The sequence below is a fragment of the Ranitomeya variabilis genome, chromosome 2 (genome assembly GCF_051348905.1).
Source record: "Ranitomeya variabilis isolate aRanVar5 chromosome 2, aRanVar5.hap1, whole genome shotgun sequence".
NCBI classification, from domain to species: domain Eukaryota; kingdom Metazoa; phylum Chordata; class Amphibia; order Anura; family Dendrobatidae; genus Ranitomeya; species Ranitomeya variabilis.
In genome coordinates, this window is record NC_135233.1 from 244,838,263 (window position 1) to 244,856,961 (window position 18,699).

General features: G+C 48.0%; 1 protein-coding gene across 3 annotated transcripts; it reads left to right on the forward strand.

The window, feature by feature from the left end:
- Positions 1 to 2,166: 2,166 nt before the first annotated feature.
- ZDHHC12 (zDHHC palmitoyltransferase 12) lies at positions 2,167 to 18,378 on the forward strand. 3 transcript variants are annotated; one of them, XM_077284417.1, is made up of 5 exons: positions 2,167 to 2,362; positions 3,911 to 4,047; positions 4,126 to 4,218; positions 13,584 to 13,750; positions 17,392 to 18,378. In XM_077284417.1, the coding sequence occupies exons 1-5, from the start codon at positions 2,182 to 2,184 to the stop codon at positions 17,705 to 17,707; spliced, it is 894 nt and encodes a 297-aa protein (XP_077140532.1). In that variant the 5' UTR covers positions 2,167 to 2,181; the 3' UTR covers positions 17,708 to 18,378. The 3 variants fall into 3 exon arrangements, with proteins under 3 accessions (XP_077140532.1, XP_077140533.1, XP_077140535.1); XM_077284418.1 differs by having other exon boundaries at positions 13,587 to 13,750; XM_077284420.1 differs by lacking the exon at positions 4,126 to 4,218.
- Positions 18,379 to 18,699: the final 321 nt, after the last annotated feature.

Here is an 18,699-nt window from a genome sequence, read left to right on the forward strand (position 1 = left end):
CCATGGTCTCCACTCCTCTCTGAGACTGCTCCCCATGGTCTCCACTCCTCTCAGAGACTGCTCCCCATGGTCTCCACTCCTCTCTGAGACTGCTCCCCATGGTCTCCACTCCTCTCAGAGACTGCTCCCCATGGTCTCCACTCCTCTCTGAGACTGCTCCCCATGGTCTCCACTCCTCTCAGAGACTGCTCCCCATGGTCTCCACTCCTCTCTGAGACTGCTCCCCATGGTCTCCACTCCTCTCAGAGACTGCTCCCCATGGTCTCCACTCCTCTCAGAGACTGCTCCCCATGGTCTCCACTCCTCTCTGAGACTGCTCCCCATGGTCTCCACTCCTCTCAGAGACTGCTCCCCATGGTCTCCACTCCTCTCTGAGACTGCTCCCCATGGTCTCCACTCCTCTCAGAGACTGCTCCCCATGGTCTCCACTCCTCTCTGAGACTGCTCCCCATGGTCTCCACTCCTCTCTGAGACTGCTCCCCATGGTCTCCACTCCTCTCTGAGACTGCTCCCCATGGTCTCCACTCCTCTCAGAGACTGCTCCCCATGGTCTCCACTCCTCTCAGAGAATGCTCCCCATGGTCTCCACTCCTCTCAGAGACTGCTCCCCATGGTCTCCACTCCTCTCTGAGACTGCTCCCCATGGTCTCCACTCCTCTCTGAGACTGCTCCCCATGGTCTCCACTCCTCTCAGAGACTGCTCCCCATGGTCTCCACTCCTCTCAGAGACTGCTCCCCATGGTCTCCACTCCTCTCAGAGACTGCTCCCCATGGTCTCCACTCCTCTCAGAGACTGCTCCCCATGGTCTCCACTCCTCTCAGAGACTGCTCCCCATGGTCTCCACTCCTCTCAGAGACTGCTCCCCATGGTCTCCACTCCTCTCTGAGACTGCTCCCCATGGTCTCCACTCCTCTCAGAGACTGCTCCCCATGGTCTCCACTTCTCAGACACTGCTCCCCATGGTCTCCACTTCTTGCACAGACTGCTCCCCATAGTCCCCATTTCTCTCACAGACCGATACCTATGGTCCCAACTTCTCTCACAGTCTACTTACCTTGGTCCCCACTTCTCTCACAACCTGCTCCCCATGGTCTTCAATTCTTTCAGTCTGCTCCCCATGGTCCCCATTTCTCTCACTGACTGCTCCCTATGGTCCTCACTTGTATCACAGACTTCTCATGCTCCCACCTCTTTCCCAGACTGCTCTACATGACCCAGACTTCTCTTACCCACTGCCCCTCATGGTCCTCACCGACTGCTCTCCGTGGTCCCCACCTCCCTCACAGACTCAGAGCACTGCAGCCCAATAGGGGCACTGATTGGCTGCAGCGCTCTCATGGTGCAACAATGTCACAGGAAGCGCAGCACCAATATTGGTGGAACGGCGACGGTGGGGGAGGTGTCTGGTATTGTCACTTTGCAAGGGGAGGAGGCTACTTCAATTAAAAAAAGGTTCAGGAAGTGGCCAGTCCCTATAGAGCCATTTTCAGGGTTAAAAAAACATCGGCCTGTTTCCTTAGTTACCTGTAAAGAAACATAAAAAACCTGCTTTACTATCTCTCCCAGGGTCCAGTGCAAGTCTCCGCCCCTACATCAGTCCCATCAATAGTGCTGCAGCCACAGAGGTGACCGGAGGGAGGAGTCTGGAGGGAGGAGTCTGGACGGGGACAGAGGCGTCAAAAGGGAGGAGTCTGGGGGAAGGGCAGAGGAGTCAGAAGGGAGGAGTCTGGGGAAGGGCAGAGGAGTCAGAAGGGAGGAGGACAGAGGAGTCTGGAGGAAGAAAGGAGTCTGGAGAAGGACAGAGGAGTCAAAAGGGAGGAGTCTGGAGAAGGACAGAGGAGCAAAAGGGAGGAGTCTGGAGAAGGACCGAGGAGTCAAAAGCGAGGAGTCTGGAGAAGGACAGAGGAGTCTGAAAGAGGACAGGAGCCTGGGGGAGAAAGGACAGAGGAGTCTGAAGGGAGGAGTCTGGACGAGGACAGGTGACTGGAGGGAGCAGTCTGTATGTACGGTGCATGCAGCGCAGAGGGGACTGTTTGGGAGCAGCTGCTCCGGGATCTTTTATACAGTGACACTGAATTAGCCCTGACCAGCTATTAGACAACGCTACACGTGATCCAAACGTCAGGCTGCAGCTAGCCAATAGTAATTCGAAGCTTGGAGCCCGCCCCTCCGCTGTTACTATGGAAACACTTCCGCGTTCCAGCGGCTGCTCTCAGCTTCCGGGCTGGTTTCTCCGGCCTCCCGGCCTGGGTCTTAGAGCCGTCATGTTCCACACGGTGTGGGGCTCCGGGTGCGGGGTCAGGACGGTGCACACGCTGCTGACGTGCGGGGTGACCCTGCTGCTGCTCCTGCACCACCCTGGTCAGTATGTGCCGGGGCTCCTCTCCCACGGGTCGTGTCTGCAGGTATCTCACCACCTGGGAAAGCTGGGTGCCAATATGGCCGCCACCACGGCTCCTGCAGGGCGGTCCCCAGCTCTCCCGTCATCCCTGGCTGTGCTGGTGCCTGCTGCCTTGTCTGCTGCCCTGTGAGGCGGTGAGGACGGGGCATCAGTCATTGTTCTCACTGTTCTGGGAAATATCCTGCGTTTTCATCGCTTTCTCTGACATTTGGGGAGATTCAGCGGTGGCCAATGCCCAGGGGGGCGCCAGGCGGAATAATTGTGTGTTTTCCTGGATCCCATTGTGCTCTACACGGCTTCATTCCTGACCTGAGCAGGATTTAGAGGGATGTTCCTGTCCGTTCTCTCCCATCCATAGAATATGGGCCACTGCGCTGATCAGCGGGGTCCGCCGGCCGGGCCCACCCATCCCGAGAAGCCGCTGCCTGCAGAATAACACTATACTGATAAAACATCAATTCTATGAAAACCTACAAACTGAGAAAGATCCCAGTAACCACAATATGGCTGCCCAGAGGAAACCTGCAGACGGGGGCACAAAGAGGGGACGACTATCGCCCCAAAGGCCAAATAAACAGTTCAGTGACCTATCGCTCCCCCCAGACCTTGCCGCGGAGGTTGATTCCGCGGAGGTTGGTGCCGCGGAGGTTGGCTCCCTGGCGCCCCACTGATGGCCTCCCCCAGTTGGACCCCGTACTGCTGTAGAATGGTGACAGGTATCAAGAACACCTCTGCTGGCTCCATCACCGCACCCCCCCCCCACATTGGTAACTGGTTCATCAGGAGACAGGTGTAGGCTCAACAACCAGAAATCGTCACCCGAAAGAGGGCGTGTCCTTGGGCAACATAAACCACCCCCAGGGTGCACACAGGGGTTGAAGGGGATGTCCAGGAGTGAGGAATGTATATTTCCGTAAGAGCAGGTGCTGTACCTAAGTGATGATCACGAGAATTACTTTTAAAATCTCCTTTTTAATGACTTTTAACAAAAGCTCCGCAGAAGTCTTTATGGAAACGACGCAACCACGAGTCTCTGACCTAATCTTGGATCTTTATGTATGAGACTGCTAAGGCCGGTGATTAGCTGCAGCGGTCACTTGAATGTTACAATGTGAGACTACTGCAGTAAAGTTAATAAGAACTGTTGGGGACCACCATGTAAGAATGAAATTATGATTAGTTGTTAATCTTTTATTTAGGCATATTCCCTGGTTTTACACATTTAAAACAAACAAAAAAGTGCCTCGGATTATCCCCTGAAAAAACTAAAGCTGTCTGGAGCCACCACTAGAGGGAGCCGGGGGCCTTACGGCATACTGGTCTGGTAGTGAAATCTGTGAATGCAGGGAGCTCCCCCTTGTGGCGGCTGCTGGGAGTTTTCTATTTATCCCACTGGCGATTCGGGGGGCTGGAGCTCTGTAACATGAAGGACCACAGCGGATTATCTTATATGTGGCTGGTGTTTGGAGCTTTGCTTTGTTTTAACCCTTCCTTCTCTTTATTTTCAGATCTCTCTCCCCAGGAGAATGCCTGGATCCATCTGCCAACTCTCGTGTTTGTGTTGATGGTCACATGCTCCACGGCGCTGTATTATGGAGTGTCGCTCATGGACCCGGGCTATGTGCTTTCCTACTGTGATGAGAAGGTACAACTTTCTGTATTGCTATACGACCTTGTGAATGCAGCTGAGCCCCAGCCCACTAATATCACTGTCATCTGTCAGTATCCTCCCTCTGCAGCGAATCACAAGCAGGAGATGACGTCACTGAGCCCTGGCACGTTGCGGATGAGACGCTGTGGATATTGCTTGTTAAAGGTGCAGTTCCCCCTCCACTTATGATGTGTGTTGGGCTTAATACGATGCAGCCATAATGCAATCGCAAAACTCTGCTGCCTGCAGTCACCACAATAGGGAGCTCTTTCCATATAATTGTATGCAGCTAATGGGAGGTGTGTAATTCTGCATATAGTGAGCTCCCCCTAGTGGTGGCTCCAGGCAGCCAGAATATCTATACATATATAATTGTCTAAGGGGTACTTCCGTCTGTCCTTCTGTCTGTCACGGATATTCATTGGTCGTGGCCTCTGTCTGTCATGGAATCCAAGTCGCTGATTGGTCTCGCCAGCTGCCTGTCATGGCTGCCACGACCAATCAGCGACGGCCACAGTCCGATTAGTCCCTCCCTACTCCCCTGCAGTCAGTGCCCGGCGCCCACTCCATACTCCCCGCAGTCACCGCTCACACAGGGTTAATGCCAGCGGTAACGGACTGCGTTATGCCGCGGGTAACTCACTCCGTTACCGCCGCTATTAACCCTGTGTGACCAAGTTTTTACTATTGATGCTGCCTAAGCAGCGTCAATAGTAAAAACATCTAATGTTAAAAATAATAATAATAAAAAAAAAAAAATCATTATATACTCACCTTTCCCGCTCCTCGCGACGCTCCGGTGACCGCTCCATGCAAGCGACAGGTTCCGGTGGTAAGGATGGTCTGCGAGAAGGACCTTCCATGACGTCACGGGCATGTGACCGCGACGTCATCACGGGTCCTGCGCGCCTGCGCAAGAAGAACCTGCCATGACTTCACGGTCATGTGACCGCGACGTCATCACACCCTGGGACCGGAAGCTGCCGCCTGCACCGCACACAGGCGACAGAACTACAAGGGGCCCTCGAAGGTGAGTATATGTTTATTTTTTATTTTTTAACCTGTGACATACGTGGCTGGGCAATATACTACGTGACTGGCCAATATACTACGTGGCTCTGTGCTGTATACTACCTCGCTGGGCAATATACTACGTGGCCGGGCAATATACTACGTGGCCGGGCAATATACTACGTCGCTGGGCAATATACTACGTGGACATGCATATTCTAGAATAGCCGATGCGTTAGAATCGGGCGACCATCTAATCTACTATATAATTGTCTAAGGGTCACTTCCATCTGTCCTTCTGTCTGTCACGGATATTCATTGGTTGCTGCCTCTGTCTGTCATGGAATCCAAGTCGCTGCTTGGTCTCGCCAGCTGCCTGTCATGGCTGCCGCGACCAATCAGCGACGGCCACAGTCTGATTAGTCCCTCCCTACTCCCCTGCAGTCAGTGCCCGGCGCCCGCTCCATACTCCCCTCCAGTCACCGCTCACACAGGGTTAGTGCCAGCGGTAACGGACCGCGTTATTCCTCGGGTAACTCACTCCGTTACTGCCGCTATTAACCCTGTGTGACAAAGTTTTTACTATTGATGCTGCCTATGCAGCATCAATTGTAAAAAGATCTAATGTTAAAAATAATTAAAAAAAAAATCATTATATACTCACCTTCCGCCACCTTTCCCGCTCCTTGCGACGCTCCGGTGACAGCTCCATGCAAGCGGCAGGTTCCGGTGCCAAGGATGGTATGCGAGAAGGACCTGCCATGACGTCACGGTCATGTGACCGTGATGTCATAGGTCCTGCGCTCATACCAACCCTGGGACCGGAAGCTGCCGCCTGCACCGCACACAGGGCCAGGACTTCAACGGGCCTTCGGAAGGTGAGTATATGTTTATTTTTCATCTTAAGTCTGTATACTACGTGGCTCTGTGCTGTATACTCCGTCGCTGTGCAATATACTACGTGGCTGGGGAATATACTACGTGACTGGGGAATATACTACGTCGCTGGGCAATATACTACGTAACTGGGCAATATACTACGTGGGCTGGGCAATATACTACGTCACTGGGCAATATACCACACTGTGTTCCAAATTATTATGCACAAAGAGTTTAGGAGTGATAAGGTTAGAATTTTTTTGTTTGTCATTTAAACTCATTGATGGTGATGTGTGTCAGGGCTCTTTATATCACTGAAAGCAATTGCAGATACCTGTGCAAATTAGTTTGGCAGGTGTGTCCAAATAAAGGCAAGACTACTTAAGAAGGCTGTTCCACATTATTAAGCAGCCTACATTTTTTGCCAAAATGGCAAAGAAAAAGGATGTGTCGGCTGCTGAGAAGCAACAAATTGTGGAGTATTTAGGTCAAGGCATGACTACAATCAACATTGCCAAGACACTTCATCGTGATCATCGCACAATCAAGAAGTATGTAGCTGATTCCCAGCACACACGTCTGCGTGCTGATAAGGAAAAATTGAGGACTCTTTCCAACAGGCAATTGTGTAAGGTTAAAAGAGCAGCTGCAAAAATGCCTTGTCATAGCAGCAGACAAGTTTTTGAAGCTGCTGGTGCCTCCAACGTCCCCAGAACAACAAGATGCAGGGTCCTCCAGAGGTTTGCAGCTGTGCGTAAGCCATCCTGTCGACCACCTCTATCCACTGCACACAAGCAGAAACGGCTCCAGTGGGCCAAACGATACATGAAGACTGACTTCCAAACTGTTTTGTTCACCGATGAGTGCCGTGCAACGCTCGATGGTCCAGATGGATGGAGTGGAGGATGGCTGGTTGATGGACACCCCATGAAAACACGGCTAAGGCGCCGACAAGGAGGAGGTGGAGTAATGTTTTGGGCTGGAATCATGGGGAGAGAGATTGTCGGCCCCTTTATGATCCCTGAAGGGGTAAAGATGAACTCCATAATCTATGTGGAGTTTCTAAAACAACACTTCCTGCCATGGTTCAAGAGGAAGAACCGTGCTTTCCGCAGCAAGATCATTTTCATGCATGATAATGCACCGTCTCATGCTGCAAAAAACACATCTGCATCTCTGGCTGCTATGGGCATAAAAGAGGACAAACTTATGGTGTGGCCACCATCTTCCCCTGACCTCAACCCCATTGAGAACCTCTGGAGCATCATCAAAAGGAGTGTCTATGATGGCGGGAGGCAGTTCACATCTAAGCAACAGCTCTGGGAGGGTATTCTGTCCACATGCAAAACAATTGAAGCAGAAACCATCCAAAAACTGACAAATTCAATGGACGAGAGAGATCCGAAGCTTCTTTCGAACAAGGGGTCCTATGTGCAAATGTAACATCACCTAGAATAAAGTTTTCACTTGAAAACTGTTTGATTTCATTTTGTAATAAGCGGATAATGCTTATAACTTCACAATTGACCATTTTTTTGTTCAAAATAAAAAAAAAAAAAAAAAAAAAGGTTGAAAACTGCTGTGCATAATAGCAATTCAGATAGGTAATTTAGAGGAAATATGAGAAAATATTATTTGCATAATTTGGAACACAGTGTCCGTCACTGGGCAATATACTACGTGACTAGGCTATATACTACATAACTGGGCAATATACTACGTGACTGGGCAATATACTACGTCGCTGGGCAATATACTACGTGACTGGGCAATATACTACGTGACTGGGCAATATACTACGTGACTGGGCAATATAGTACATAACTGGGCAATATACTACGTGACTGGGCAATATACTACGTGACTGGGCAATATACTACGTGACTGGGCAATATACTACGTGACTGGGCAATATACTATGTCGCTGTGCAATATACTACGTGACTGGGCAATATACTACGTGACTGGGCAATATACTACGTGGCTGGGCAATATACTACGTGACTGGGCAATATACTACGTGACTGGGCAATATACTACGTGACTGGGCAATATACTACGTGACTGGGCAATATAGTACATAACTGGGCAATATACTACGTGACTGGGCAATATACTACGTGACTGGGCAATATACTACGTGACTGGGCAATATACTACGTGACTGGGCAATATACTACGTGACTGGGCAATATACTATGTCGCTGTGCAATATACTACGTGACTGGGCAATATACTACGTGACTGGGCAATATACTACGTGGCTGGGCAATATACTACGTGGCTGGGCAATATACTACGTAACTGGGCAATATACTACGTGGGCTGTGCAATATACTACGTCATTGGGCAATATACTACGTGACTGGGCAATATACTACGTGACTGGGCAATATACTACGTGGCTGGGCAATATACTACGTGACTGGGCAATATACTACGTGGACATGCATATTCTAGAATACCCGATGCGTTAGAATCGGGCCACCATCTAGTTTTTATATAATGTTATTAAGACTATTATTATATAATGTAATGACACATATTGGGTAGAAATTTTAGTTTTAACCTTTTCCATTGTGTATCTCAAACCAATTTTCAAGGAGTCCCGACACAGAAAACGGCAGCCCTGGCACACTATGCAAACACACTTTCTTCAGCGCTGCTCAAGGTGTGCAGAGCGGCAGTGGAGAAAATCTCTCTTAGCAGAAGACTTCATCCACTATAAGGGTACCGTCTCACAGTGGCACTTTTGTCGCTACGACGGTACGATCCGTGACGTTCCAGCGATATCCATACGATATCGCTGTGTCTGACACGCAGCAGCGATCAGGGACCCTGCTGAGAATCGTACGTCGTAGCAGATCGTTTGGAACTTTCTTTCGTCGCTGGATCTCCCGCTGTCGTTGGATCGGTGTGTGTGACACCGATCCAACGATGCGTTTGCTTGTAACCAGGGTAAACATCGGGTTACTAAGCGCAGGGCCGCGCTTAGTAACCCGATGTTTACCCTGGTTACCGTCGTAAATGTAAAAAAAACCAAACAGTACATACTCACATTCCGATGTCCGTCAGGTCCCTTGCCGTCTGCTTCCCGCACTGACTGACTTCCGGCCGTAAAGTGAAAGCACAGCACAGCAGTGACGTCACCGCTGTGATCTGCTTTCACTTTACGGCCGGCACTCGGTCAGTGCGGGAAGCAGACGGCAAGGGACCTGACGGACACCGGAATGTGAGTATGTAGTGTTTGGTTTTTTTTACATTTACAACGGTAACCAGGGTAAACATCGGGTTACTAAGCGCGGCCCTGCGCTTAGTAACCCGATGTTTACCCTGGTTACCCGGGGACCTCGGCATCGTTGGTCGCTGGAGAGCTGTCTGTGTGACAGCTCCCCAGCGATCACACAACGACTTACCAACGATCACGGCCAGGTCGTATCGCTGGTCGTGATCGTTGGTAAATCGTTTTGTGAGACGGTACCCTAAGTTCATGCTCAAAACCTATAACTCTGCCCTTTCTCTGGCCAAACAATCCTACTTCACCACCCTCATCACCTCACTATCCAACAACCCAAAATGACTTTTTGAAACCTTAAACTCCCTCCTGAAATCTAAAGTACAGGCCCCCATCACCAATCTCAGTGGTGAGGATCTGGCAACTTACTTCCTAGAAAAAATCAACCACATCCATCAGGATATCTCAGCCCAATCTAGTGCCTGGATCCCCTTCCCTGCCGCACCTCAAGCTCACTAGACATCTTTTTTTTTTTTTTTTTTTTTTTTTTAAATTCGTTTATTGATTCCAGAATAAACAAATAATGCATACATTAGCATTTATCATCATTAATTATACCACCGAATACAAATAATTACAGAATATCATCATATCCAGAACTTACAGGGGTAATAAACTGTGCATGCTAAATCATTAGCACCTATAAAATATCTACTATACAACTTTAACCGTGAACAGTAAGTCGCCAAAAGGAAAAACAGATTTGAATCTTACTCCACAAGCGATGTACCAAAACCACAAGCCCATTCTCCCGTGCATGTATCTAATCAGCGCAGACTACAGAGTATGATGAGAGGAGTTCCATCTACCCCAGATTTTTTCGAATTTACCTGGGCACCCTCTATTTTGGTACAGTGTTCTCTCATATGGGATAACCGAGTTCACCAAGTCAATCCAAACTCTGAGAGACGGGGAGGAACCACCCATCCACCTTAACGCCAGCACCTTCCGTGCTAAGAAGAGCGTCTCTCGAAGAAAGATCCCAGTATAGTGATCCCAGGCCTCTGCATCCCACACTCCGAATAAGCAGGTCAATGGCTCAAGTGGCACAGGGACTGACAATAAAGATGTTAATAGTGTCGTGACCTCTTTCCAATAGTGAGAAATTACCGGGCACCTCCAAATCATATGGATAAAATCTGCATCTCGTGCATGACATCGCAAGCAATCTGACGAATGGAGGCGACCCATTTTAAAGAGTCGCATTGGGGTCAAATAGGTCTGATATACAATATACAGCTGGGTCATCCTGTTATTAACTGAAGGAGAAACTTTAGTTGGAGACTCTAGAATATCTTCCCATTCCTCTCCCAATGTATCAGGAAGAAGTCCCTCCCACTTCTTTTTAAGGGAGTTAATAGTAAACCCATCTCCCACGGATAACAAATATGTATATAAGGAGGAAATGAGTCCCTGAGGCACTAGACATCTTTGAGCCTGTCTCAGAAGAATAAGTTTCCAAGCTCCTTGCTTCTGCTCCGCCTACAACCTGCAAGTGACCCCATTCCTTCACCTCTCCTGCAGTCTCTCTCATCAGTGGTCACCACTCACCTGACTAAAATATTTAACCTCTCTCTTTCTTCAGGTATCTTTCCCTCCTCATTTAAACATGCCATCATAACCCCTTTACTTAAAAAGCCATCCCTGGACCAGAACTGCACTGCTAACTACAGACCTGTATCTAACCTTTCCTTCATCTCTAAACTCCTGGAACGCTTGGTCCACTCCCGTCTACTCCGCTATCTCTCGGATAACTCTCTTCTTGACCCCTTACAACCTGGTTTCCGCTCTTTACACTCCACTGAAACTGCCCTCACTAAAGTCTCTAATGATCTAATAACAACTAAATCCAAAGGTCATTGCTCTCTGCTGATTCTCCTGGATCTCCCTGCCGCATTTGACACTGTGGATCAGCGGCTCCTTCTCACTATGCTCCGCTCCATAGGCCTCAAGGACACAGCCCTCTCCTGGTTCTCCTCCTACCTCTCTGACCGCTCCTTCACTGTATCCTTTGCCGGCTCCTCTTCCTCTCCTCGTCCCCTTACTATCGGGGTTCCGCAGGGCTCAGTCCTAGGCCCCCTCCTCTTCTCTCTATACACGGCCCCTATTGGACAAACAATCAGCAGATTTGGGTTCCAGTATCATCTCTATCTATTATACACTTCTTCCCCTGTCATCACCCCTACCCTAATTCAAAATACCAAGGAATGTCTGTCTGCTGTCTCTAACATCATGTCTTCCCTCTATCTGAAACTAAATCTCTCCAAAACGGAACTTCTTGTGTTTCTCCCTTCTACTAACCTCACTCTACCCAACATCGAAATTACCCTGGAGGGTTCAACCATAACTCCCAAGCAGCATGCCCGCTGTCTTGGGGTCATATTCGACACCGAACTTTCCTTTACTCCCTATATCCGATCACTCACTCGCTCTTGTCACCTGCATCTTAAAAACATCTCCAGAATCCGACCTTTTCTCACCTTTGAAACTGCTAAGACTCTTACTGTCGCTCTTATTCATTCTCGTCTGGACTACTGCAACTCTCTTCTGATCGGTCTCCCTCTTAACAAACTTTCTCCTCTCCAATCCATCTTGAATGCGGCAGCCAGGGTCATATTTCTGTCCAACCGCTTCACCGATGCCTCCATCTTGTGCCAGTCATTACACTGGCTACCCATTCGCTACAGGGTCCAGTATAAACTCATCTCTCTCACCCACAAAGCTCTCCACAGTTCTGCACCGCCTTATATCTCCTCGCTCATCTCTGTCCATTGCCCTACACGTGCCCTCCGTTCTACAAATGACCTAAGGCTAACATCCCCCATAATCCGAACCTCGCACCTCCGTCTCCAAGACTTCTCTCGTGCTGCGCCAGCTCTCTGGAATGCACTTCCCCAGACAGACTGATACCTAGCCCCAACCTATTCAAGCGCGCTTTAAAAACCCATCTCTTCAAACAAGCCTACCACATCAACTACTCAGTAAACTAACTTTGCCCTGTTCCCTCCTTCCAAATATAAAGGTACCTTCACACGAAACGACATCGCTAGCGATCCGTGACGTTGCAGCGTCCTGGCTAGCGATATCGTTTCGTTTGACACGCAGCAGCGATCAGGATCCTGCTGTGATGTCGCTGGTCGCTGAATAAAGTCCAGAACTTTATTTGGTCGTCCGATCGCTGTGTATCGTTGTGTTTGAAAGCAAAAGCAACGATACCAGCGATGTTTTATACTGGTAACCAGGGTAAACATCGGGTTACCAAGCGCAGGGCCGCGCTTAGTAACCCGATGTTTACCCTGGTTACCAGCGTAAAAGTAAAAAAAACAAACAGTACATGCTCACCTGCGCGTCCCCCAGCGTCTGCTTCCTGACCCTTACTGAGCGCCGGCCCTAAAGTGAAAGTGAAAGCACAGCGGTGACGTCACCGCTGTGCTGTTAGGGCCGGAGCTCAGTCAGTGTCAGGAAGCAGACGCCGGGGGACGCGAATGTAAGTATGTACTGTTTGTTTTTTTTACTTTTACGCTGGTAACCAGGGTAAACATCGGGTTACTAAGCGCGGCCCTGCGCTTAGCAACCCGATGTTTACCCTGGTTACCCGGGGACCTCGGCATCGTTGGTCGCTGGAGAGCGGTCTGTGTGACAGCTCTCCAGCGATCAAACAGCGACGCTGCAGCGATCGGCATCGTTGTCGCTATCGCTGCAGCGTCGCTTCGTGTGAAGGTACCTTTACTCTAAATCTGCCCCCTACTATTCATCTGTCTCCACACCCTCCATGCACATGATAACTGCACTTGATACTTGACTATTGCACTTAAACACACGGGCTGATGACCGGATCATGCAGCTTTGTATGAAAATCCCTATGTATTATAATTGCCAGACCTGAAATAACAAGCACTTTTCACCTATTGTGTCCCCCCCCATTTCCTTGTAGATTGTAAGCTCGCGAGCAGGGACCTCACTCCTAATGTCACTGTTTAAATTGTCTTAACTAGTATTGAATTTATTGATTGTACATGTCCCCGCTTAATTGTAAAGTGCTGCGGAACATGTTGGCGCTATATAAACAAAAATTATTATTATATAATATATATATTTTTTTTTTATTTTCAAAGCTTATTAATGCATATAGAGCTATTTTACAACTCTGCTTGCTGTCAGTGACTCTTAACAATCTCCATGAAGACTAAAAGAGTTTATTTTTAAAGATGTTAAATAAAAGTGAACAGTAACTCTGAGGTCTGCCAGCAAGGCCAGGATATCTTCATGCAGCCGCTCGGCAGGGACTCTGATGTCGTAGCTCTGGAGAGTCCCTTATATGGATTAATCTCGTCTCATCCCACAGCAGCCGATGAGGGCTCGACACTGCAAATCCTGCCAGCGCTGTGTGCGGAGGTACGACCATCACTGCCCATGGATCGAGAACTGTGTGGGGGAGAAGAACCATCGAGTCTTCATCTTGTACTTGGTTCTTCAGCTGCTGGTGCTGCTCTGGGCTGTCCGCATCGCATGGTGAGAATAGTGAGTGCAGCTCTGGAGTATAATACAGGATGTAACGCAGGATCAGTAATGTATGTACACAGTGACTGCACCAGCAGAATAGTGAGTGTAGCTCTGGGGTATAATACAGGAGGTAACTCAGGATCAGTACAGGGTCAGTAATGTATGTACACAGTGACTGCACCAGCAGAATAGTGAGTGTAGCTCTGGGGTATAATACAGGATATAACTCAGGATCAGTAATGTAATGTATGTACACAGTGACTGCACCAGCAGAATAGTGAGTGCAGCTCTGGAGTATAATACAGGAGGTAACTCAGGATCAGTACAGGGTCAGTAATGTATGTACACAGTGACTGCACCAGCAGAATAGTGAGTGCAGCTCTGGGGTAGAATACAGGATGTAACTCGGGACCAGTACAGGATCAGTAATGTAATGTATGTACACAGTGACTGCACCAGCAGAATAGTGAGTGCAGCTCTGGGGTAGAATACAGGATGTAACTCGGGACCAGTACAGGATCAGTAATGTAATGTATGTACACAGTGACTGCACCAGCAGAATAGTGAGTGCAGCTCTGGGGTAGAATACAGGATGTAACTCGGGACCAGTACAGGATCAGTAATGTAATGTATGTACACAATGACTGCACCAGCAGAACAGTGAGTGCAGCTCTGGGGTAGAATACAGGATGTAACTCGGGACCAGTACAGGATCAGTAATGTAATGTATGTACACAGTGACTGCACCAGCAGTATAGTGAGAACAGCTCTGGAGTATAATACAGGAGGTAACTCAGGATCAGTAATGTATGTACAGGTCCTTCTCAAAAAATTAGCATATAGTGTTACATTTCATTATTTACCATAATGTAATGATTACAATTAAACTTTCATATATTATAGATTCATTATCCACCAACTGAAATTTGTCAGGTCTTTTATTGTTTTAATACTGATGATTTTGGCATACAACTCCTGATAACCCAAAAAACCTGTCTCAATAAATTAGCATATCAAGAAAAGGTTCTCTAAACGACCTATTACCCTAATCTTCTGAATCAACTAATTAACTCTAAACACATGCAAAAGATACCTGAGGCTTTTAAAAACTCCCTGCCTGGTTCATTACTCAAAACCCCCATCATGGGTAAGACTAGCGACCTGACAGATGTCAAGAAGGCCATCATTGACACCCTCAAGCAAGAGGGTAAGACCCAGAAAGAAATTTCTCAACAAATAGGCTGTTCCCAGAGTGCTGTATCAAGGCACCTCAATGGTAAGTCTGTTGGAAGGAAACAATGTGGCAGAAAACGCTGTACAACGAGAAGAGGTGACCGGATCCTGAGGAAGATTGTGGAGAAGGACCGATTCCAGACCTTGGGGAACCTGAGGAAGCAGTGGACTGAGTCTGGTGTGGAAACATCCAGAGCCACCGTGCACAGGCGTGTGCAGGAAATGGGCTACAGGTGCCGCATTCCCCAGGTAAAGCCACTTTTGAACCATAAACAGCGGCAGAAGCGCCTGACCTGGGCTACAGAGAAGCAGCACTGGACTGTTGCTAAGTGGTCCCAAGTACTTTTTTCTGATGAAAGCAAATTTTGCATGTCATTCGGAAATCAAGGTGCCAGAGTCTGGAGGAAGACTGGGGAGAAGGAAATGCCAAAATGCCTGAAGTCCAGTGTCAAGTACCCACAGTCAGTGATGGTGTGGGGTGCCATGTCAGCTGCTGGTGTTGGTCCACTGTGTTTCATCAAGGGCAGGGTCAATGCAGCTAGCTATCAGGAGATTTTGGAGCACTTCATGCTTCCATCGGCTGAAATGCTTTATGGAGATGAAGATTTCATTTTTCAGCACGACCTGGCACCTGCTCACAGTGCCAAAACCACTGGTAAATGGTTTACTGACCATGGTATTACTGTGCTCAATTGGCCTGCCAGCTCTCCTGACCTGAACCCCATAGAGAATCTGTGGGATATTGTGAAGAGAAAGTTGAGAGACGCAAGACCCAACACTCTGGATGAGCTTAAGGCCGCTATTGAAGCATCCTGGGCCTCCATAACATCTCAGCAGTGTCACAGGCTGATTGCCTCCATGCCACGCCGCATTGAAGCAGTCATTTCTGCCAAAGGATTCCCGACCAAGTATTGAGTGCATAACTGAACATTATTATTTGATGGTTTTTTTGTTTGTTATTAAAAAACACTTTTATTTGATTGGACGGGTGAAATATGCTAATTTATTGAGACAGGTTTTTTGGGTTATCAGGAGTTGTATGCCAAAATCATCAGTATTAAAACAATAAAAGACCTGACAAATTTCAGTTGGTGGATAATGAATCTATAATATATGAAAGTTTAATTGTAATCATTACATTATGGTAAATAATGAAATTTAACACTATATGCTAATTTTTTGAGAAGGACCTGTAGTGACTGCACCAGCAGTATAGTGAGAACAGCTCTGGAGTATAATACAGGATCATTAATGTAATGTATGTACACAGTGACTGCACCAGCAGAATAGTGAGTGCAGCTCTGGGGTATAATACAGGAGGTAATTCGGGATCATTAATAATTTGTGTACTTTTCAGGTCCAAAATTGTTTCTTTTAGAAAAATATTAAAGTTTGAGAGTCCTCTTTGGTTGATACCTTTTAGTATTCTTCAGTTTGCCATTAAAAGGTATCAACCACTGAGGACTCTCAAATTTTAATATCTAGTGGCTAACACAGTACATACCTACAGCCGTCACTAGGGGGAGCTTCATGCACTCAATAACAATTCCGAGTGTAATGTATTAGTGTGCAGTACAGGAACGATATACATCTTGATACCGTGTTAGCCAGTAGATATCTATGAACTGTTCCAATATTTATGGACACAAGTGTTTATCCCTCTCCCATAATGATAGTTCTGCTTCATGTCACCTGTCTTATGCATTGCATTATCTTTCTGCTGTGTTGTGTATAAATATGTGATTCTTCAGATTTTGTATTAGTCTGTGCCTGATGAAGAGACCTGTGTAGTCTCGAAGGCTTGCTATTTGTTACCGTCTTTTCAGTTAGCCATTAAAAGGTATCAACTAGTGATGAGCGAGTGTACTTGTTGCTCGGGTTTTCCCAAGCACGCTCAGGGGGGTCTCTGAGTATTTGTAACTGCTCAGAGATTAAATTTTCGTTGCCTCAGCAGCATGATTTACAGCTATTAGCCTGCTTGATTACATGTGGGGATTCCCTAGCAGCCCCCACATGTACTCAGGCTGGCTAGTAGCTGTAAATCATGCTGCTGTGTCAACAAAAACTAAATCTCAGAGCAGTTACGAATACTCAGAGACCCCCCCTGAGCGTGCTTGGGAAAACCCGAGTAACAAGTACACTCGCTCATCACTAGTATCAACCACTGAGGACTCTCAATTCTAAGTATTTTAGTGTGCAGTAAGCGCCCTCTAGTGACGGTTGTTGGGTTCAGCATCTGGTCTTCTAAATGGCTGCAGAGGACGTGGAGCTTTGTCCTGCACTAGGGAAGTAATCTGCACATTATTTTGATCTATGCAGATTGTGAAAATCGGGCCGTGTTTAATCATGGATAGTTGGTGTGATTATCATAGGCGGCACCTTGCTACATTGCACTCTCCTGCATTTTCTTTGTACAGGTCCGGACTTCACCCTGCAGGGACCTGGGACGAGTGGCTGCGTGCCAACATCTTCTTGCTTGCGGCGTTCGGTGTGATCGCGGTGTTCACCGTGGTAGTGAGTCTGCTGCTCGTCAGCCACATGTATCTCATCTCCTGCAATGTCACTACCTGGGAGTTCATGTCCCACCACCGCATCGCCTACCTGAAGCAGTGCGACTCGGACACTAACCCCTTTGACAGGGGTCTCATCCGGAACGTGTGGAGCTTCTTCTGTACGTGCGGTAATGTGGTCTGGGAACGGCTTTATTTCAGAGACGCCATAACCACAGTGTGAACCTGGAGTGAAGATGGGGAAAGAACAGGTGGTCCTTGCAGGGGTTGGATAATACAGGGCGCTACTCCTAGCCTCTGTGATTGCTGTAAGGACCCTTGCTGCCTGTATGCACTAGTATTGACCATGGTGCCTCTGGACCCCTCTATAAGCCGAGCAATCAATGGGAGTGGACAGAATAGTACCCAAAGACCAGCACAGATGGAGGCCGGCGCTAATATGCAAGATCCTGGAGGACCCTCTGACTGCAGGATCAGTGTCGTGGTCTGTTATTACCCTGGAGACAGAAATCAGCAGAGGCGCTGTATACACAAAACCATGGTATAGACAAGCCATCATTGGTGGAATATGAATTCTGGTAAGAAATCAGCTGTGAGAAGGAAAAGTCTGAAAACTGACTATGGCTTGTTGTAGGCATAGGTAGATACAGGTCTAATCATGGACCCCAATCATCTCCACCATACAGCACTATGTGTCGGCAGGATCCCCCCATGTCTCTGTCCAGTCTCCTCGGAGGTCAGATTTCCCACTGCTCCCTGCACCATTGTCTCGGTAGAGATGTCTATAGTATATGACGCTCCCCGGCATTGAGGCCGGAGAACTGCACTGATTATTTTTATACATTTGTGCTGCCAGGTTTGGAATTGATGTAATAAACACTTTACATATAGTCACACTGTGTTATGTGTAAGTAAAGGGCGGCAGGATATACCACACACGAGCACAAAAATACTTAAAACGGGGTATCCTTATCCTGCAAACCGCTTATTAAAACTCCTTTGTTTTAAAGAATAGAGGGACTTTCTAGTTTACTGCTAGTTATCTGGGTTACTCACCACCTCTCCAGACCATCGATAGTGGGCATTGGCAGCGTTTACAAGCTCGTTGGTTTCGAGCTTGTAAATGTTGATATGGACAGCCTTCGCGCCCCTCTGATGATGTAGACATACAGGTCCCTCTGCTTGCAGCATGGGAGCGCACAACTCGGGTCAGCA